The sequence below is a fragment of the Ambystoma mexicanum genome, chromosome 1q (assembly GCF_040938575.1).
Source record: "Ambystoma mexicanum isolate Mex_15411 chromosome 1q, UKY_AmexF1_1, whole genome shotgun sequence".
NCBI classification, from domain to species: Eukaryota; Metazoa; Chordata; class Amphibia; order Caudata; family Ambystomatidae; genus Ambystoma; species Ambystoma mexicanum.
The window spans coordinates 1,107,253,139-1,107,276,497 of NC_090922.1; the positions used below are offsets into that span (position 1 = coordinate 1,107,253,139).

Genomic DNA, 23,359 nt, shown 5'->3' on the forward strand with positions numbered 1-23,359 from the left:
ATGAGCATGTGAATCCATGCCAGACCCCATGCTGGAGAAGGAACACGTTAGTTACTTGTAACTGTTGGTCTCCTGCATGGGTCTGGCATGGATTCACATGCAAACCATCCCGCCTGCCCTTCTGCGGCTCTCTACTTGGTCCTATTGCCCCTTTACGTGCTACCAAATCTGAAGATGGCTGCCAGAGGAGGGGCTTACGGAGAGGGCAGTCATTGGCTGGGGGCAGTATGACCCAGAGACCAGTGATTGGTCGTTAGGAGAAAGACAGTTCAGAAGTGAAACTGAAACTGGGTTTTTCTTTTACTGAGGATCCCCAGCCTGACGATGGGGAATTTTCATGAGCATGTGACTCCAGCTGGAGAACAACAGTTACAGGTAAGTAACTTGTTCACTACTGCTCGATCTTCGCTGGTGACTTCTAGATGGCAATGTTTCCGTGGGGGCCGCCCCCACCCCTCACCCGACCAGAGCCTACCCTGTTGGTGACGGACTCCGCTCTTTCAGGCTTTGGGGGCTACTATGGAGGGCTGTGTGTTAAGGATGAATTCTCTTATAAGGGTAATTTCCCAAACTTTGTGAGTCCCCCAGCAGCTTTGCTAGATTTTTGGGTTTTTTTTGTTTTCTCCTGCTAAGAGTGAAACTCTTTTCCTCCCACTCTTAGGCATGATTTGAGGTATGTCTTTGACTTTGTGTGCTTATGGGCTATGGGGTCTTTTACTCCATAGGGTATCATCTATTTTTTGTGTATGTGTTACACAGCACCCTCAGTGCAGTAACACAGGGGTGTCATAGTGACCCCCAAACATAGACGCCATACCCTGGGACTGACTGTCTCCCAGGGCATGTAAAGTCACCATTGACTTTACTAGTCCTAAATTGTGAACAAAAACAGCACAAACCATCATATTGTGGAAATACTGGAAGGGGTTAATTATGTTGCCCCTGGGTCTGTTTTCAAGGGGGCACTGTCCAGTCCCCCCTTGTCGAGTTTCTGGCTGGTGGCAGTGTTTACCACGCAAAATATTCCACCGGAATATTTCCTATGAGATTTTCCCATTGATTTTAAACGCACCACTTTTTGGTGCAATGTTAAAGATACTGCCGGTTTATTTATTTAATATTAAATCCACGGTTGGGTCTTTTTGCCAGAACGCTCTTCTAAAATGGCGTTCGTGTTCGTCTCTGTAACTCTGACCAAGGCCGAGCCCTTTGTTCCACTTTTTGGCGCGCTTCTCCACAGAAGCTCTCCAAATGGTGCCACTCTGTCTGGGTTTCACAGGATGTGTGGGGAGGGCAATTGGCACCCTGGACTGCGTTGCCTTAGCAACCCAAGTCGCACTCTATTCTGATTGGCCCAGTGGTGAGCCGCTCGGCTCACCACTTAGATGTTTGAGTGACAGCTAGGCTGTTGAATGGGGGTTTTTCTGTATAAAAGCAGGGCCTTTGGGACTGGAACTTGAAGTCGCCACAGGACCTAAGAATCCGAAGAGGGAAGAAGCTGAGCCATCTGCAACAATGACACCACCGGTGGAGCCCTGCTGCAACGACCTCACTATTTTCCCGACGACAAGAGGAGATCTTTTGTTGAAGTCTTCTCCCTCTCAGCTGGTGGGATCAACCAGTTCGCCACTTCGCCTTCCAAAGACGTCTCTTGGTCGACTCGCCCGTGCCAAGCACCCCGGCGACCGGAAAGCCAAGCTTCACCACTTTGACCGCGAATAAAAGGAACGTACCTTTTACCGACGCACTGCCCAGGGAAGAGACCAACCGCGGAGTTCAAAGACTAAAAGTTTCCTCCTCGACGAGATCTTCTCTTCCCCTGGTCGGAACCATGACTTGCATCCATTGCCAGGAAAAACTGCTGCCGCTGGAGCTTCCTCTCTTTAAGGTACTGTGTTCCACCTGGCCTCCCTTTCTTCGGATTGCTAAAGGTGACCCTTAAATCCTTGGCTTTCCAACTGGGTTGGCTCCAGACCTTCTAACTTTACTTCTCGAATCACCCCATCCTCTTTTGAACACTCTGCAAAGACTTTTAGTGCATTTTAAACCGTGTGATCCTGGGCACATTTCGCTTTGCTCCATTTAAAGTGGGCCTGGCCTATGAACTTTGGTTCTACAGTGTATACTGCCTTCACTGACTTGCTTTGGACGTTTTATTTTTATGCTCTGCCTTTTTCTCTCCCTTGGTGTTTTAACTTAGACTTGTCTAGTACTTGCTAGGGGAGGTGTAAATACTTTTCTGATTGTGTTTTGAACTTGCTTTGACTTATAGTGCTAGTGCATTTTCTAATGTGTCTGTTAAATAAATAATTATGTACTTTTGATACAAAGCTCTGGTCAGTGTTTGCTTGTTCCACTGTGTTTTCGGCCCTATTGTGTATACTCTATATACTGCCTTACCCTTCTTGAGAGAAGTCTGACTGCTCAGCCACAGCTACCAGGTAAATCTGGGTGGTGCAGACTGCTACCAATTGGGGTTTACTGCTTACTCCTGTAGTCTTAATCGTCTTGCAGTGTTCCCCAAGGGAACTGCACAGGATTCTGCCTAACAATGCGATTCATGGGGCTTGGTTCAAGACAAAAGCCCTCCTGCATATCAATCTGCTTATTCTGATTGCTCCCCTTTGGCCTTCAAGACCCTGGTTTTCAGATCTGCTGCAGTTGTGCTCCCAGGGTCCCATCTACCTTTTGATCTTCAGCAGGAGAATGCTGAAGCAGCAGGGCGGGTGGTGGAACATCCGGATCCGGCAAAGCTGGTGCTGGTGGCCTGGTTCCTGACCAGCTGAGGCTTCAACATGTTCAAGTTTCCTGTGACAACTGGGATATTCAGCAGGCCAGGAGGCCCTCGACGCTGTCCCAGTAGAAGAGTAAATGAAATGGGTTCTGCCATTGGGCTTGTGACAAGGGCACGCACCCTGCCACCTGTTCTCTGGATGACACACTGGCTTGATCAGCCCTCCTGGCTTGGTGTGGAGTTCAGGTGGATACATGGCACACTTATTTGGTGGCCATTGTGGCTTATAGGAATTCCCTTGAGCATGTGCTTTCTGTGGGCAACCCAGTAGTTAAGGGCCACCTTAAGGGGTTGACTAGGCTTTTTCGCCAGTTCGTAGGATGCACCTGTTCTGGAGAGCTCAATGTGGTTCTTGCAGCGCAGGCCTTTTGAGCTGATGTCCTCCGTGGACATCTGCTTGTTGACACTACAGACCGTTTTACTGGTGGCTCTCACCTCTACGTGCAGGGTTAGTGAGCTGCAGGCATTGTCCTTGTGCAAACTTTTTACCACGTTTCATGACAAGGTCATCTTGTGCACTCCCAAACTTGCTCATGGTGGTCGTCCATTTCACCTGAATCAAGTGATCTGCCTGCTGGTGTGCTTCCTGAACCCATAGTTGGAGGCAAAGGGGGGTCCTGCATTCCTTGGATTTCAAGAGGGTCCTCAAGATGCATCTCTGTGGAAATCCTTCAGGAAGTACGAGGCATTGATCATGACTTTCGTGGACAACTCCCTCAGCTCTCAGGCTTCAAGGGATTGCATCGCCAATTGGGTGGTTCTTGCCATCTCAAAGTCGTACATGGCCATGGGCAAATCTGTTCCTGGAGGGATTTATACCCATACGGTCAGAGCCAAGGCCACCACATTTCAGAGACCTGCTTCTTCGGACGTCATCAGCAAGGTGGGTACTTGGGCTGCTCCGTTAGTCTATTGTAAGCATTACTCACTGGACACCAGCTCCAGCCGCGATGCAGAGTTTGGCCAGGTGGTTGTGAACAACCTTTTTACTTTGTCCTAGATATGGCAGGTGATCACATCCACCCTATGTTCTTGTTCAGTGGAGTCACCCCCAAGGATGGAGGAAAGGGGACGGGACGTACAAGTAATTAAAGTTAGAGTACTCCTAGCCCCCTTTCCTCCATAAGTTCCACCCACCTGCCCCTGCTTGTATACCATGGGCTAATATGTACTAAGAGTAGCCAGATATCTGTTTTTCTAAGAGGACTGAGGTGAGGTGTCAGAGGGCGGGGACTTGGTGGTAGTGGGAGGGCAGTGTTTCCACGGCTGAGGCTGCACCTCCACAAGTTATACTAAATTTAAAGGCTAAGCTCAATTTCTTTGCTGCCGAAGGTTCTGGTACCGTCCCCATGTTGGGGGACTCCCACAAGGATGGAGTAAAGGGGACTGTGGACTAAGAGTACTCTACTCACTATGGTGAGTTACTTTAATGATTGTATTGACTCATTTCAAATTGGTGCACAATCCGAATATAAAATCTCTCAAATACTGGGATTGCTTGAGTGTTGGCATTGGTGATTGCCATAATTTACGTGTTTACATTGTTGGACACTGAGATACTATTGTTGGTGCTTTTGTTTGTTGTAGTGCTGCTATTAAATACTATCTACCACATATGTACAAATATCATTTTTTGTAATGGATACAAACTATAATTGAAATTGTGTTCAGTAAGTTTCTTGGGGACAGCGGTGCTGTCTAAAACGGTACAATGTAGTCACATGTATAGTAAATCGTTATGTTACTGCCATCATCAGTTTAACATTGATATCAATAATTGTTAGCCTGGCAGTGATACTGATGGACAATTAGCAATTGTACTCATCTGTGACAGCCAGGCTTTTTTGGAAAACTCACAATAGAATTGGCATAGAAAGCTGATTTTCAAATCCGTTATTTGCAATCCTCAAACATTTTTAAATAGCAGTATGTGCTCATTATGTGATAGAATTATAGAATAAATAACGTTTATTTTCTTATAGATTCTATACATTCATTTGTTCAGTCTGCAATTTGGGACCAGAATACCTCAAACGTCTACCTTTAAGATGGTAAGAAGTCTTTCAAATACTTACATTTTTCGCATGCACCAATACCTTATTTATTGTCCAATGTCCCTTTGGTCCTTACCTATATCTTTTGGTGCCATTTGGAATATTGAAAGAAAAATACTGGCTTAATTAATGTTCCAGTTGAAATAGTATTTTTACATCTGCTTTATAAATTGGCGAGGTAATTTAGCGAATGCATGAATGAATGCATCATACATTTTTAAATTTTTCTTCAGAAGGTATCAAAACTATTAATTCTCATCTGAAATAGATATTTGTTATTAATTAAAAATCATTACTTGCCCAAGTATATGACCATGTGTGGCAGACCAGAAGGAAGGAGTTATGTTATGTTAATGAAATTTGTAGAGCGCAAACATTCGCCCCAGGGCATTTGAGGGGGCGGGGGAGTTCAATGAGGAAGAACAAACAGAAGGGATACAAGACCCTTTTCAGAAAAGAAATGTCCATCGCTTTCCTGAAGGCAAGATGATTAATTTACTAATGGAAGTTTGTTCCATGCACTGGCAGCAGCCACAGAAAAGGACCTGCCTCCTATCCGTGCTCAACGATAAGGTGGCAACATAAGGTCTGCAGTAACAGAGAAGTCAGACTCGTAGAGGACATTTTAAGGGTGTTTATTCAAAACGAAAAAGTGCCCATCTCTAAGAGGACGTTCCCTACCTACCAAACTAAATAGGTATGCTCGTCTGTCATCCAAAGCAAATGTCCGTCCTCTGTCCAAAACCTACTTCATACCTCGCCCTGCCACTTTAAAAAAAAAAAAAAAAGAAAAGTTGAGCATGTGCATCAGGCATGAGCTTCACCTGGACCAAAGTTGCTTGGATATGTCTCCAAATAAGCATACTGGTTTAAAGTACATAAGAGATCACCAGACATAAGTGTTCACTTTCCCCAAAACATTTCTCAATAATAGTGAAGTTCTTCATATAAAGTCCAACTGTCTTTTTACAGTGGGGAATTTTCCTTTATTCGTCCTCAACCAACTTGTTTGTACTTCCCTTAACTTAGGATTGACTTGGGTGAACCCTCCAGGTAGTTATGTGGTGTCCATAAAAGGCATACCTGAATGCATTAGAACTGCAGACCCTCGTAGAGGAAGACCAAGAAATATTAGAAGGGGATATCACAGAAGAGGAGGTTCATGCAGCAATCGGGGAAACTACCCACCAATAAGGCTCAGGTCCCGCTGGTGTCAGTGGCCTTTTACAAGAAATATCGATCATCCCTTGCCCTGCACTTAGCGCAATTGTATAATTCCTATGAGGTGACGGGGGGCATCATGAAATCCATGGATCAGGCTGAACTAGTGGTATTGCCGAAGCTGGGTAAAGATCCAACGAGCTGTGGCTCCTTCCGCCCATTAGCTTTCATAAATATTGACGCCAAGATTTATACAAAAATCCTGGCAGCTAGACTCGAGGGCTGGCTTCCGGCTCTTAATCACCCCGATCAGTCAGGGTTCATCAAGTCCTGTCATATGTTCGATAACATTTAGCGGGTCGGTCATCTGGTGGAGAAGGTCAGAAATCAGGGGATCCCAGCGGTCTTGCTCGCCTTAGGGGCTCAAAAAGCATTCGACCATGTGGAATTGTCCTTTCTCTTTCTCACCACGGCACGTCATGGGGTTAGGGGAACGATCTCTGAGTGCAGGCCAACTACAAAAATCCTACACAGCGCTAATCTATCAACGGACAGTTCTCATCTCCCATCCACCTTGAGAGGGGAACCAAGCAAGATTGCCCACTATCTCCTTTACTTTATGCAGTCTTCCTAGAATACTTTCTACAGTGCCTGTGAGAGGCTCCAGCGGTTAAGGGGGTTCATTTCGGGTGGCGGTTCATAAAACAATGGCATTTGCTGATGACATGCTTCTGGCCCTCACAGTACTAGCGGCTTCTCGCGAGGCGGTGGCCTCGGAATTGACGCCTTTTGGGGTGGTGTCACTGCTAAAAATTAATGCGTATATATCGGAGGTGTTAAACCTCAGGTTACTGCAAGAGGCCCTGGGAGAAGCACAATGACGTTCCCCGTTTAAATGGTCAACGGAGAAAATAAAATACCGGGGATTCCAGATAACGAAATCCCTGTGGGCATTGTATCAGGCTAAGTACCCTAAACTGAGGAAAAAGGTTTCCTAATTAAGGAAACCCGCGTCCCCTGCACACTATTAAGACGGCCAAAGCCTGTATGTAATTATTAGGATATAAATGTATTGCTAACCAAGAAATACAGAGAGATCCTTTTAGTTTACCAAGTGGTTCTTAGTATTATGTAATCTTCTATTCACTGAGAGGATCCAATTAGTATTTGACAATTGATATGTTCATCTAAAACAAATATTTATTCAAATTTTGACAAAGTCTTGGTCTGGCCCAACGCGGTGTGAGTATTGTTTTCACTCTTCATCAGGGGCATAATCTTTTTTCTTGCACATAATAGTTCTCTGGAGAAGAAATTAATAATCCAATATTAAAAAAATATTAACACACTAGTACATATTAGTTTTCATATGCTCATATAGAGAAAACATAACTTCATAGCAACTAAGTAGAGGCACAACAAAACTTTTTCTGTATGGATCAATATTTCAACCTCAAAATTCAAGGTCATTGGGCCTCATTACAACCCTGGCGTTGGACCATGGTGCTATTAGCACCATGGTCCATGCCGGATTCCGCCATGGTGGATGGCGGATTTACCGCCCCATTCCAAGGTTGGCGGGACGGTAAATCCCCATTCACCATGGCCCCTTCCCCATTCCCATTTTTGGCCCATAGGGCTCAATGGGAATGGGGAAGGCGCTAATTACGGCACCGTAAATTACGGTGCCGTAATTGGCACCAAGGTCCCTTAGCGGGTTGGACTTTAAGTGTGAATCTGGCGTTAAGGGTTTAACGGCACTGCAGCCTTTTACGGCGCTGTTAACCCCTTAACGCCAGGGTTGTAATGAGGCCCATTGTTTAACAAAGTGGAGGCATAGTAACAATGTACTAATGCTAGGTACCTTATTGGGGAAATGACAAGTCAATTTTTCTAGATTAAGGACATTTTATAGAGTAGCATACATCAGTATCGTTTTTATTTTTTTATTGCTTAATCAAAATTAAACCTTTAACATTCCTCCATTAGGAAATACATCATCTTTAATTTAAGATCATATCCAAATTTATGGGAATTCCGAAGGGATCTCCCAAGCCAGGTCACTCGGTCTATCCAGCCCAGCTTAGGTGGCTCTCACTTCAGGATCCTCTTCCTCCTAGTCCAAGTTTAGGATTCAACAAACTTTAATGCATCTAGTGTACGACCATCTTTATCAACTGTTATAAGCCGCTCCCAGTATTCCTCTTCAGTTTCCTCAGAGATACTACTCGTGTCGCTTCCCATGTGTAACTGACCTTTTAATACCAGGTTCGGGCAGACTAGCATCACATGCCTAACAGATTCTAGTTGGTCATTATTTTTACAGAACCTGCAGTATGCAGTTGATTGTTCAATGAGCCGCCTTCTCCGTTTTACCTCGCGGGAATACCATAGGTTGAGTCTGCAGCGCAACAAGTCTCTAATGTTTTGATGGGAATTTCTGCAGGTACGGTGGGAGCATATTAAGTACTTGCGTTCCCAGACGATATTATGACACAGGTTTCGTGACAGTTTATTCTCCTGGGTTTCCACCCAGTCTTCTTCCCGGATAGTTCTTTTAGCCTTATCCGGGTTGCACTTCAGAGTGTTTTCTGAGATGTCTAACTGTTCCAGGATTACTTCACATCTGCTTTTCCAATCCTGTAGGATTGTCTCCATTAGGTACACCAGTCCTTGCTAGAATTCTGAATGGCTGGGCTGAATTGTCAACAATACATTTTCTGTACAGTGATAAAGATTTCCATACCGTGATTGAGACCATGGATTGGAGTCTTAATTCTGATCTTATGAGTTCTAAGGGTAGCAAATTCGGAAGGTGTAAGATCTTTCGCCAGAAATGGGACTCACAAAGGTTCCAGACTTCCCATCTTAAGGCTAAAAGTGCCTCCGCTCCGTACGTAATTGCAGCCACCACCTTTTGCTTGTAGAATGCTATAATCGGCAGCAGCGAGAATTTTCCATACCTATGATGTAGAAGTATTCCTTGGTTGGTCAGAGCTGTTAGTTTTTCACAGATCAGTGAGTAATGTGCCTGTTCATTACTGTTTTTGTTTATCCTTAAACCAAGGTATATAGTGGTATCCACTTCCTCTAGTTTTTCTTTTTCCAACATCCACGTCTGAATTTTCCCTGCTGTTCTCCTTCCGCGGCATGATTTCATAGTTAGGATCATGGATTTTTATTTGCATGTCATTGTCTTTTTAGATAAAGATTAAAGACCTCGATCCTTCGCTGCAGTCCTATTGGCGTCTGGTTTGCAAATACCGCATCATCTGCATATAGCATCCACGGTACTTCAGTTCCATTCACCTTCGGAGGGAAGGCACGAATCTGATCTTGTGATATTTTCATGTCAGCCATATAAAGGACAAAGAGAAAGGAGGCTAATGCACATCCCTGTTTGATTGCCCAGGCAGTTTTGATCTTCCTAGAGAGCCCTCCATTTGCAGTAATTTGTACCTGGATTGACGTGTCAGAGTACAGGGCTTGGATAGCTTCCAGCAGGTCCGTCGGACACCCCCATTTCTCAGTTTTGACCACAGGCGTTCTCTGTTTATCCCGTCGAACACCTGTTCAAGGTCAATAAAGGCCAGGTAGGTCGTTGTATTCCCTTTCAAGGCCTTAGCCTTTAGTATGTTGATCAAAAACAGACTAAAAGAGGTACCAACGCCGCTTACGAAGGCGGTTTGTCTCTCATCCAAGATATTAATTTGGGAGGGCCATTTATTTAGGTTTCTTAGCAGGATAGCCTCAAAAAGCTTACCAATGGAATCCAATAACGCGATCGGCCTGTAATTCCTTGGATTACCACGATCCCCCTTTTTGAAGATTGGCACGATGTAAGCCTCGGTCCACATGGTTGGAATTTGTCTGGCTTCTGTTATTTGTTGGAAAAGTGCATATATCAGGTCAGACCATCCTTCGCAATTCTCTTTCAGCATTTTGTTGGAAATGCCATCTGGGCCTGCTGTCCTGGAAGTGCTAAGTTTTTTGATGAGCATTAGTATTTCTTCTCTATCGAATTCCAGGGCCCATGCGGTGTCCTCTGTTCTTTTTCTCTTGGACGCTTTCCTCGGCTTTCCCTTTAAACAGCGCAGTATAGTGCTGAAACCAGCTTTCCTCTGAGACTTCATTTACGCCTATTGCCGACTGGTCCAAGTCTCTGTTGATTAAATCCCATGTACATTTTATTATTTGTTGATAATGCTGCCAACATTTTTTCTGCATCTCTTTGTGTTCTTAAATAACGAGTTTACCGCAGCCAGTTTTTATAGGTTTGCCGGCATTTCCTCAGGAGCTCATCTTTCTCTATGATGTTGGCCTTTTTTATACACTTGAGGTCCACTCTATAATGCTTGCGTCTGGTAACTACGAGTTCATCATAGGCGTGCTTTTTTTCGATTTTATTCCCTTTAGTTGAGTCATGCTTGACCACAAAGGGTTCCAGCAGCCATTTGTACTCGACCGTCTCTTCACCTTTCTCGGTGGCTTCTTTGTAGTCCTGCACCAACTTCGGTATAGCCTGGTTTTTTTAGTCTCAGTCGATTTGTTCCCCACAACACCTCTGTTAACATCATACTTTTATTCCTTGTGGTTGATCTTATGTCCCAGGCGATTTCAGTTCCCAGTAGACAGTGGTCACTGTGCGCTTGCTTGATTATTGTGAATGATTTTATCCAAGCAAGCGTATTTCCTCCTACAAAACGGTAGTGTAGGCATGCTCCCGTTTTTCCACTGTGCCATGTGTTAGCACCCACTAGATCACCTTTAGTCTGGCTGTTTAGCATCCTCATATCACAGATAGACATTTCCTTTATCCATTCTTTCTTTTCCTAGTAAATTTTCCATTACCTTGATTTTACCATCTTTGTCTAAAAGCTTGATATTTAGATCTTCATTCAATAATATCAGCTGGTCTTTTTCTTCAGTCATGGATTTGTCGATGGCGTTCATGATGGATTTTAGGTAATTCCTCTGGCTCAGCATGTTTTCACTCCAATAGGTGTTAATCATTATCATTTTTTTCGTCTCTTCCTGTTTCTCTGCTTTAAAAGCTATTTTCAGAATTTGCACACAGGGATTTGGGATCTCATGTTCGAGCACTTGCAGTGGGCTGTCCAATTTCTTTAACACCATAAGTCCTGCAAATGGCCTACCTTTCGGGCCTTTTTTGGCCGGATTGAAGTAGACTTCATAACCCTCGCACACTGGGGGTTCGCGCAGCCAAGATTCCTGGATGGAAATTAGATTGTATTTGGCCAAAAAGCAACTGTCCTTCGAGAATAGATGTTGAAATCCTCTGGTGTTCCATGAGGCACAGTAGACGGTTCTATATTGGTCCTCCTCACTTTATGGCTTCTTAGAGTTACAGGTATTCGCAATGCATGGCCAGTCGTTTTCCAATTTTTTTCAAATTAGTTTTCCCCTTCCTTGGGTTCTCTGAATTGTCCACCATAAACCTCAGTTTTCAGTTTGTCATCGTTTTTCTTTATAATGGAGGGGTGAGCTTTATGATTGTTTTCTTTTTGTTCCCCCTCTTTTTCATGATCCTTTTGGATCCCTTTTTCTCACCTCCTCATTGTCGGGGCAATTTTTTATGCCTTTTTTTCCGTAGCTTTTTCCTTATCGATTTCTGAGGTCTCATCCTTGACTCTCCTTCCATCCTTTGTTATTGTTTTTGGATTGTTTTGTTTACTATCTGCATCCAATTCCTCTAAGCGAAAACCTTTATTTATTTTTTTTTAGGATGTCGTTGGCCGCCAGGAATTTCTGCTTAATTTCATTTGAAATAAGATGTAATATTACTTGATCCATCCTTTGTTCTGTTCTCTTGGAAATTCCTTTATTTTTGTCATCAGATGAAACCATGCGGAGGGCTGGAGTCTGCTTGCAAAGAGATATTACATTGCTCCTGTTTAGCAGCGCCCTTGGATGTGGTTTCCAATTTCAGATAACATCCTTTGGATGAAGTAGTTTTCGTCGGAATTGGAGCGGGCGACTTTTGCCTTTTCTTAGCTTCAGTACATTCCTTGTCTCTGTTATTACTTTTTTGTTTTGGTCGAGAGTTTTCTAGTTGGAGTTGTGCAATATTTTCTTTGTTAACCGACTCTTTTCTTTTTTGGTCCAATGTTTTAAAGTGAATGAACTCATCAACGTCCTTCTCGTGTTCTTTTTCAAAGGGATCAACTCTTCTCCCTAACTCCCTTGCGTTCTTGGGGATTTACTCTTTTTGAGATTTCTTGCTATTTATAGATTTTAGACCCTGATCAGCAGTGTCCTAGTTATCAATAGTTTTCCATTCCGATGGACTGATGCTTTCCCAATCTTCCTCATCACTATTTTTGTCCATGAGTTCGATTAGGTCGCTCGAATCCGCAGGTTGGTCCGGATCTTCCCCTTTATCAACAGCTGATGGTGCCGTATTTTTAAATTCATTCTCCCCATCAGTCTCCAGACTATCCAAGTCTCCCATAGCCAGTTCTCTTCTGGGCTTCTTTGCCCACTGAAGGTTTTCTCTTCTAGGTGGTGGTGTTAAATTCCTCAAGAACGCTCTTGAGCCATTCACCTTCCGTTTGAGTGCTTCATTTTTTGATTTTTTTTTTTTCATTTTTATTTTGGCAACCTCTTTTCCCTTCTGGGGGTCCTGGTCTTTGGGAGTTGCACCTGAGAAGATGGCAAAGTTGGGTGGTTCTGGTTGGGTTTTCAGATCACGTTTCTTCTCCTTATTACCAGGGGAAATGAGAATTACTTCCTCAAGTGCTAACTGTTTGTTTGGGATGGATACCATTACCTTTTTTCAGTTTCATAGCGCCTTTTCATCCGATGTGATTTTCTCCGAAATAAGGCTCCTCTTTATTTTGTTGGTGCAAATTTCTCATCCATTTGCAGTCTTCAAGGACAGCTTCCATTAATAATGACTTGTCATTAGCATCCCTTCTTGCTAGTTCGCTGAGGCAGTTTTGCCAAAGCTTAATTTGTTCTGCTTCTTTGTTCATTCGTATATTCAGATTCTGCAAGGACAAGTCCATTTGCCTCTTTTATTTGCATATTCGTAGTGGTCACCTCTTGAACTGAGTCTTTTATCACCTCATAGAGTTTTAGGAAAGGTGCCAATGTGATGTTTAATGAGGTCATAACCACTTGTTGAATATGTTCAGTGTCCTTTCCTCTTCCAACTGTACAGGCTTCACTTATTAATTGTGTGATTTGGTCTTTCGATAGGACATCTGGGCGCTGGTTTACTTCTTCCAATAAGTGTCTGGGTCATTTTAGTTGTCATTTGAACTCCACAAGCTGGTATTTGCGATTTTAGGCCTTTCGATCGATACCCAAAGCATAGATTTTCCTTATCCAGAGGAGTCTTCATTAACATATAGTCACCCTGCTGCTTTGTTGAGAATGTCAGTCTTCAGCCTCAAAAGATCTCCCTTTGGCTTGTTACTTATCCATTGCCGCCGTCCTCATTTATTAGAGAAACTCTTCCTTTTTTCACTTTCAATTTTACCCGTCAGTAGCGTGATGTCTTGCAAGATTTTGCTTGCAAGACTTGAGTTACTCAGGTTAGCTGGCGGCAGCAGTGTGTTACCGTTGGTGCCTTGGATTCCTGAAGTAGTCGTCCTCAGTCTTTCTGAGCTTGCTTGTCCAAACGCGCCTTAGTGGGGCATTTCCCATCAGTGAGATACGTCTTCGTCATTTCCTTATGTAAGATCAGGGATGGGCTTTCATATTCAGCAAAGTCTTTTGAAGACGTATCCATTTCGTCAGTCTGAATATTTTTTTGAGTAGTTTGATTATTTTTGTCCTTAGTCTTGGATACGATGATCTTCCCTATATGGCTGGAAGATGTCAAAGGTTGCTGGGGTTTCCTCCATGGAGCCTAGGTGTTGTGATTTTTCTCCCATCTCAATAGTAGATTCTTGCAGGGCTTTTTCCCATTGGCCCAACTGAATTACGTCCCATTGGCCTCCATGTTCCCATGCGGTCACTGATAATAATGAACCATTTATGGGACGAGTTGAGGATATCATCCCATCACTGGGGTCCTTTATGGGGATCGTTGAGGTCTTTGAAGAGTCACTTAGGCTGCTCTCCACCCTTGCCTTTGTTGGACCCTCAATCCTCACCTCTACTGGACAAACAGACATGCCCATGTCAAATGTAGCCAGATTTGGACTTCCGGCTAGTTCACAGGCCGGCTTACTCAAGTGCGGATTTTCTTCAATTGGGGAGGCCGAGAGCAAAGTGGACAGGTCCTTCCTCGCACTAAATTTGTTTTTTGGGTCTGTTTTTTCCATTTCCATTTCGGATCTCCGATTGTCATGATTGTGTAAAACTTTCTCGAGGGATTCTCCCGGGAGCGGGGTAAGTTCATGTGGGTTTTTTGAAGGAACAGGACAGACACTTTGGCTGATTGCATCTGGTTCACAGATAGTTTGGTCATTCCCATTCCCCTGGTTGGTATCATCATCAGGCAACACCGATGTTACTAGGTCTATGGGTGATTGAATCATAAGCCCTCCTATAGTGGAAATTTTACATGCCATAGTTTGCTCTGGGGTTTTGGTACCAGACGTAAGGTATCTACATTTGCCATATCTAGAGGTTGATTTTCCCGTGTTCGTGTTCGCCCCCACAGACCGGTTCTTTTGCTTCTTAGTACAGTAGGGCACACGGGTTTGTTTAAGCATTGTCATTTTTAACGGATGCTTAGAGCTCCCATTTACCTCTGGAAGAGAGGCAAATCTTTGCCTTACCTGGAGCCGAGTTCTCAGCCCTGTTGCTGAGATACCCATGTAAGCAGAATCTGGCTTCATCCTGTTGTGCAGCTCCTCTATGCAAAACTTCTTTGTTTTAAGACGGACTTGTGCGTCTGCCGGCTCCAGGGTAAGGTCACAGCAAGCAGCCAAACAGCCAGGTAAATCACCAGATGATGCCCTTTGCGCGCTCGGGCTTAGCGCTGCAAGTGTGTCTGGGTGAGTGCTAAATAGCACTTCGTGTGGGAGAAGCCAGCAGCGGGCAGGGGGCGGGGCCAGGCAACGCTACGGCGCAATGTTATCCTTCCAGCCTTCCTCACGCCGCTTCTCACGCCGCTTCTCCACACGCTGCACAGGCGTCCTCATGGAAAGTCCTAACAGCTAACAGGCTGCAGACGAGGGGGTAGCAGTCGCAGCAGCCACAGCCCAACAGCCAGGTAAATCACCAGATAATGCCCTTTGCGCGCTTGGGCTTAGTATAGTGCCAAATGAGCATCCTTATGTTAAGAAAAAATACTGTTATATTAACTGTATAGGTGGTTTGCTTACTTACATAGAGAGAAATATTGGAAGGTGAGGGCTGTTTCCCACGGTGGCCTCCTGACTGTGGGTGACCCCACTATTCTATCCAGACGGTGGAACGTCCTGGTCTAAAACAAAATGATAACGCAATAAGTGCACATAGGTGTAAAAGTCTGCACGAAAAAAGTTCACTTACTTATAGATGAAAAAGGTATATAGGACTAGTCTGTTCAGGCCTCTTTTGCAGCTGAGTCCTTACAGGGATTCACCTTAAGAATTGGTGGTTGGGTGTCCAACCCTATATGGGGAGGAAGAATAAATGGACAGAGAAAAGTAGGGGTTAGAATGTGGTCTTCAGCACTACTACTCGTGAGGTGCAGTGAGGAATCGAGGGGCATTTTACTTGGAGTGGATGAAGTCTTCCTAGGATACTGGGTAGTGGCTGTAGCGGTAGGATCCTCAGCTGCTTCCGCTTGGAAAACTGAATTGGTACGGGTATAAATAGTCGCGGGTGACGTCGCTCGAGCATGTGATGTCACGCCGCGGCCAGTTTAATTGTGTTACGTCATTCGCACATGCTTGAAATGATGAAAAAATGCCAAAAAAGCATTCGTAATCATGATAAAGGAATGTTCGCCCAGATCAAAGTCTGGAAAGTGAGGCAAGGCCTTTTTTAAAAAAAAATATTTTTATTGGTTTAAAAACCTTTAAAAAAAATATTTTTTTTTAATTTTTTTTTTACAAACATCAATTCCTTCACAATAACTCTCTAAATATTCACAGTCCTGCCAGGCCTAAAGTAGCTGTTGCATCTTTCTATCAACCAGTCATTAAGATTGAGGTAAGTCCGATTTCAACAAGCTCTCAATCACTGTTAAAGATGTGAATGGAAGTATCAGTTTCATGTCAGTCCCATTAAACATTTTCTCCCACCATTCGTCGGTGCATAATGAAGGATGTTCCTCAGCCCATGCCAATTTCCCAATTTGACACAGAACAGTACCAAATGTTTGAGAGTCTCCACCTCACATGCACAGTCTGCAAGCTGTGTCTAAGGATGTATTATAATCCCATACTTTAAGTTGCTCTTTAGTTTTGAAGGCGTTCAATCTAAACAGCATAAACACTCTCCTTGCGTTCGCAATCGGGAACAGGCCTATGTACCTTTTGAAGTTCATTAAGCGCCCTTGCTTCGGTCGGTGCAGCGGCCATCGGAGTGTTGGCAGATCTTTGTGCACATGTCGCTGCCCAGTCAGCATGCCAGATTTTTAGCTTTGCAGCATCAGGATTGTCGTGTAAGGTTTCTAAATTAATATCGAACTCCGCGAGAAGATCTTCACAGCGTTTGGCCCACATTGATGCCATGTTATTTCCCTCAGAGGATGCGTCATGTAGGATCTGAAAATGTGGAATGTTCTCGCGTTTTCGTGTTTTGTGAAATAGGGACAAGAGGTTCCAACAAATTCTACCATGCAATGAGGTTAGTGCCAGTTCATACCTTATACATGTCGTGGACAGTCCCTTTGGCAGGCTCAATGCTTTGGGCCAGAACGTATTCTCCAATGTGGACCACAAGGACTCGGGACATCCCAGTGCAATTTCAGCTCCATACGTTAGAATTGGAGAGACCTTTTGTTGGTAGAAGTTTCAAACTGGAATTGGAGAAAACCTTCCAAATGTTTTATTCAGAAGAAGTGCTTGATTGGCAAGTTGGTGAAATTTCCTCCTGATTTCAGTAATCCATGGGCCGTCATTTATATTAGAGCTTATGCGCATGCCTAGGTATTTTACGCTGCTTGACAAGCCTACTAATCATGGCCCAGCTTCCATGTAACTACTTTTGGTTTTGTTTCGAGCTGTTCTCTAGTTAAGCACCATGATTTTTCATTTGGAGGTATTAATCTCCAGTTGATTCTTGGTCACATATTATTGTACTACATCTAACTTTCTCTGGAGGCCAATAGCTGTTATATCTAGTAAATCAAATCATCTGCGTATAACAGCCAACTGATGTGAGACATGTGGAGTTTGGGAGGAAAAGATAGCAGAGAATTTATGGCGTCCGCAATGTCTGATATAAAGAGGCTAAAGATGGCGGCGGCCAATGGGCATCCCTGCTTCACACCCTTGTGCGTCTTGATCTCTTTGGAGAGCGTTCCTGCTTGATTTAGTCGGATACGGATCAATGTGTCTGTATGTAGATCTTTAATTGCATTTGCCAAACCAGCTGGACAGCCCCATAGTGGCAACTTGTTCCACAGAATTTCACGATTAATAGTGTCAAACGCATGGGAGAAGTCGATAAAAGCAAGGTAAACGTTAGTGTTGGTACGTATGGCCTCCATCTTCAGCAAGTTTAGAATAAGTAGATTCAGCGAGCATCCAACGTATTTAACAAATCCAGCTTGTCTTATGTCTACCCGATTAGCTTTTATGGACCATTCGATCAGTTATCTTTGTAGCACTGTAGCATAGATATTGCCAAGAACATCCAGCAGTCCCACTGGACGGTAGTTTTTAGGACGGGTTCTATTTCCCTTCTTGAAAATAGGTACGATTATAGACGATTTCCAGGATCTTGGAGTCTGCTGTTGTACTCTTATCCTTTCAAACAATTCCAGACACGTCTGCCCAGATATCGGGATGTTGCTTGATTGTGAAATTCGTTAGATCATCTGGTCCGGGTGCCCTGGAATTGTTTGCTTTTTTTATTATGGCTGTGATGTCTTCTTTTGAAGAGTATGTATCCCAAGATGATTCAGTTGGGGCAGATGGAATTGGGGAGACATTAGGTTTACTGTAAAGGGTCTCATAATGTGTCTGCCATTCAGCTTCCATCACCATGCAGGCTTGGAGTGACATTTGAGGTGCTTCAAGGTTATTAATAATGCGCCAAAAATCTCCTCTGTTTTTTGTTTTTTAAGCACATCAGCATCTTCTCTGCGTCATGCTTTAACAGAAGGTGCCTGTGACCTTTGTGCCAATTTTTGTAGTTTTGTTTCGCCAGCTGATTTTTCACTTTTTTTACTTGGCTCGGGAACATTTTGTTTTTACGGATTGTTGAACGCATCAGACGTTTCCTCTTCAGCACTTCTAAATCGAAGCAATGGTTCTTTTTGAATGACTGATTTTTAAGCCCTATGTTTTTTGCTTTAAACTCAGATAGCAGCTGTGCATATTCCACTGTTGAGCCTCCTTTGTGAAATTGTTCAGATAAATACGCGACCTCATTTGTATCTAGCCGAAATGTGATTCTACTAGCTTCCACCACTACCTGTGTTGACCACTCTGAACCAGGCTTGTTACTAAAAGTTGAGAACTCCATTTTTAGCATCTCATGGTCGCTGTTGTGCATTTGAACAACCTCTAGAGATTTGACTCGTGAGTGAAGGGCATCCGATGCAAACATGTAGTCAATGGTTGATGTAAGCTCGCCTCGTTGCCACGTTGAACCGGGTGGAATGGCTCCACGGGTACATCCATTTATCATTGTGAGGTCGCCAGCTTTTAATTCTTCCAACCATTCTTTTGCAAGGCTTGCTTTTTGTGAATTTAGCGGCTTAAAGTAATCTATGTTGATATCACAGCAGATTATGTTTATTGGTCGTGTGGATTCCAATAATTATGGAAATTTGATTTATGAAGGAAAACGTGCCAGCCCTCTCATGGTTCCAATATATATTTAAAATATATATATGATCCAAACAAACCTTTGTATCATGATATTTCCCAATCTCAGTCACCTGGATGTAAAATGAGTAGTTTGTCGATTTTAAGAGATGGTAGCCCGAGGATCGCCTAATGAGCGTCACCAACCCCGCCATAGGGCGACCCTTTTCTAATGTAATGGCAGGATTGAGAGCACATTCGAATTCTGAGACCACAGGTAGAGTGCTCATCCATGTTTCTTGCAAGCAAGCTATATGGATTCCCTGCAGCCAATTCGAATTGAGCAAATGTACAAATCCCCTCGTGTTCCATGACATAAATTTACATGATCAATTACAATCCTTGATCTGGCATTAGCTTAGTCTATTGTTCAGTGATTGTGCGAGCCAATGCCAATTGCCCGTTTGATACTTAGTGACAGGGCTGCTTGAAGGTGTGTTCACAAAAGTCTTGTAATTGTTTCCACCATTTATGGTAATTCTAATGATGTCCATCTTATTACTCGAGGCCTCAGGATGGGTTTCAGCAAACGAGACCTTTGGTGAACCAAATTTTGAGATGCCATGTGGTTTCTGAGAGACGAAGTTCTGCTTATGAACTGACTTGTTGATGTTAGATGAGTTGTCTAAATGCTCATTCTGAACGATGGGGGCGGATGTTCCTTCACTCATGTGAGCGGATCGATCAGATGTCGTAATCTCCTTAACGTGTTTCAGGATTGTCTCACTGAACCTGTAGGTTTCGAAACCCAATGATAGTAAGACGTCTGCGACCTCTAAGATTGCTCCTGCAATTTATGTCTGAGGTGAAGTGCAGGATCACCTTGTCTTTCTGTTTTTCGTCGGGGAACTCTACAGTATTTACATCCTGAGAACCCAATGATCATAATTGAGGAATGTAGTTAATAGTTTTCACATTTGTACGATTCAAAATCAGTTTATCACAAGGATCAATTCTCTCTAACAAGATCTTTGATACAAAGGTGTTATTTTCATGTTTTGTTATTATGAGACGTAGCGTATTTGTCCTTGCTCCAATGTAGTGAGTGTTTTGATGATGTTATTGAATCGTTGCCATGGGTCTTCTCATGCCCAGCACTTACCACAGCAGATGGCAGGTGCTTAGGCTTCATAATAGACAAGGTAGTTCTTTGCAGGTTAGCCCCTATTAAGTCTTTTTTTCTTGTAGATTAAGGAACACAGGACTAAGCGGCGCTGAGTCACTTGTCGAGCCAACAGGGTTCTCAACAATGATTGAATAGGTTCTATCGCTGTTACACACAGCTTTGTCGTTTATCAGCCCTTCCGTGGAAGAGAGCACGGTTTTCCCAGGTAGCACGGCCCCGCTCTAAGGTGACGATGTAAGAGTGACCTTTCTCAGTGATTCAGGCAGTTTGGAACTGTCTGATATGGACTTTACAGTGGACAGGGTGAGCGGCCTCTCACTATCATCACTTTCTGAGACGTTGTACACGGATAGATCCAATAAAGCGTCCGAGCTATCCTGCAAGGCATCAGACCATCTGGTCCGGGTGCCCTGGAATAGTTTGCTTTTTTTATTATGGCCGTGATGTCTTCTTTTGAAGAGTATGTATCCCAAGATGATTCAGTTGGGGCAGATGGAATTGGGGAGACATTAGGTTTACTGTTTCGTTGTTGTCAGAGAGGAGTGAGTTCCGCCATTAAAGATGGAAAATAGTTCAGTGGTCTTGGAATGAGCTGACTCAACAACCACTTCCTCAGTGTTTGGTATCAGCACAAGGTTAGGGTATAATGAGGATGGTGCTACTTGCACGCTGAGTTGGCCCAAATTGGCTGTACTTCTTGCCTGAAGGGAAGGCACTGTTGAAGGAAGTCTCAGCCACGTTTCCCGGCAAGATGATACCGTCTACAGTGTCAAGAACAGTGCAACCATTGTTCGTGGACAAACAGCAAGCAGCTGATGGTTTCATCTTTTCAGTGTTGGTCTCCAAGATTGGGGTTTTTACTTCCTTAGACTTTTGCGCCATTCTGATAACATCATTTGCAGCCTGCCCCGCTATAGACAAAGCAGGGTTAAGATTTGGGACGTCAGAAACCAAGCCCTGATCAATGCGTCCCGACTGAGCATCTATTATCAGTGCTCGAGTTGGATCGTGGAGGTCAGTATCTGAAACAATTGGACATGGAGGTTGTAATGTCGGAGATGCATCCCTATGATTATGACGGAATAGCGCCAGAGCCTCTTTTGCAACCTCTGCCAGTAGCTTTTTGTCAAGTGCATCATTTCTTTTTTGATCGTTCACAGACGAGAGTAATGTCATCAGCTTATGAGTTACCTCTTCTTGCTTGTTGGTTTGTTTTGACTGCGGCTCTTCCAGATGTAACAATTTAGAGTTCATTAGTGCTACCAAGGTTGTTAGATCCTTAGTGCTATCATTAATGGACTCATATAGATTTGTGAATGGCACCATTGAGATGGCCATTGAGGAGGTTATCAGTGCTTGTAATTCGTTGAATGGCTCATGGTCACCTGAAGACAATGGAACCTGTAGGCTATAAATTGAGTCTTTGCTAGGTTTTTTTTGTTGAAGAGTGGCCATGTTAGACTTGCTTATTTTTGGAAATGGGCGATCCACAAATGAAGAATCTGATGTTGAAGAATCTGATGTTGAAGAATCATCTGAGATCGAATCAGCACTGGATCTCCAATGTGATGTATTTAGTACACCATGTTGGTTTAAAGCATGAATGTTCCGATTGCTATTAGATCTTTTTTGAGAATCAAGCACTGTCGACAGAGAAGTCTGAACAGACTTGTGGTTAGATTGCCCTTCACCTAGTCTCAGGCGTTTATATGTGGCCCTTGGCTAGATATCCTCATTAGAATTAGAGAGTCTTAATTATTTCTCTTTGGACATTCTAGTGCCAGACTCATTTTCTAGAATTGGATCAGGTAGGTGTTTCGGTGTACGTGCTTTATTTATTTGGAGCAGGTTCTGTAACACCCTGTTTACCACATCCAAGGAGTTTCTCCGCTCTGAACTGCCTACCGCTGTGATTGGTGGGTCCTGCATCGTGGCAGAGCAGGGGGCTATAGAAGCAGCATTAGAAGATCCATGTGCGTCATTACACAAAGGATAACGGTCATCCAGGAAGGGAGCAGTACCAAACGTTTCCACTTGACTCAGTTGGTCATTAGAATCAACAGGCGCCAGAAGGAACGGCAATGGAGGCGCATCAGCAGCCATGCTCGAGCAGCCAACGTCCAAGGGGGCGTCCCCCACACCGCAGGCTGCGAGCACTGCCACCCCACCAGCCGGTCGAGTGGCCCCGAAGCTATAGTCCCAAGGCGGGACACAATCCGAGTCCCCATGGTGCGGTTCGCATGCGGCATCAGACGCTGCAGGCCCCCTAGCCGCCTCGTAGCCTAAGCTAGAAAACACAGCCGACGCGTGAGCCGCCCCCGCCAGGCTAGCCGCTAGGGGTCCGCTGCACACCTCGCCATGTTCAACTACCCGTGCAGCCAGAACACTCAGGCAGTCTGGCACAGCTCCACCTGTAGGGGAGACACCCAGCCCCACCTGGAGCCTGGGACCGAGCCCCGACGGAGGCCGCAACATACTCTGCACAAGCACTGCATCAATCCGCGTGGTAAGTGCAGTGTTTCCAGTGCATATTGAATCAATGCTCGTCTCGTGACAGACTTGTGAGTCAGTAGCAATTTCAAGAGCAGTGGTATAATTCAAGCCAGAAACAGTAATATCATGTTCATGTACCTGAGTGGGTCGGTCTTCAGAGGCCAAAGCACAGGATTAGTAGCGACTAGCTTGGCGTTGCCTAGATCGCTCTACCATAACGTCCTCATTCCTGGCACAGCGCTTTGTTTGCGCTCGAGTCAGTGGGGACAGGAGTGTTGTATTTCCGGTGATCATTGTGGACTCTGTGTGAGTTTGATTTCAGTGGATACGCTTCACCTCACCTTGCCCCAGCCACTCGCCAAACAGAAGTCCCCTCGCCCTTTTGCCTGAGGGCTTACGCCGCAAGGGCGTTCAAGGCAGCGTTTTGTAGTCGGCTGGTAATCCTTAAAGGCACACGCACCTTGAGGTAATCACAGATAGATTACAGGTAGGTTACAGGCAGTTTGTCCTTCTCCTAGCTCCTCTGCAGGTCCACTCGCCACAGCCAAACAGAAATCACCTCGCCCTTTCGCCTGAGGGTGTTCATGCCTATAAATGATAGTGTAGTGTTTACGAACATGACACAGGACTGAGTCATGTAAATAAGCGGGTGTAGTCCATGGCATTAGTCAGTGCTGTAAGAGAAAGAAAATAAAGATGTGTTCTACATAGCTTAAAAAAAGGAAATATTCACTGTATACATAAGGGTCATATTACCCTGGTAGGAAATATGGTGTTTATGCAAGAT

General features: G+C 44.2%; 1 protein-coding gene across 14 annotated transcripts in view; it reads left to right on the top strand.

The window, feature by feature from the left end:
• The window catches only part of MTF2 (metal response element binding transcription factor 2), a 1,089,527-nt gene that overhangs the window by 504,656 nt on the left and 561,512 nt on the right, over nucleotides 1-23,359 (top strand). For all 14 annotated transcript variants that reach the window (XM_069641820.1, XM_069641817.1, XM_069641821.1 and 11 more), the window contains one exon: nucleotides 4,777-4,845. In XM_069641820.1, the coding sequence (XP_069497921.1) occupies nucleotides 4,777-4,845 (69 nt within the window). The remainder of the gene's footprint in view (nucleotides 1-4,776; nucleotides 4,846-23,359) is intronic.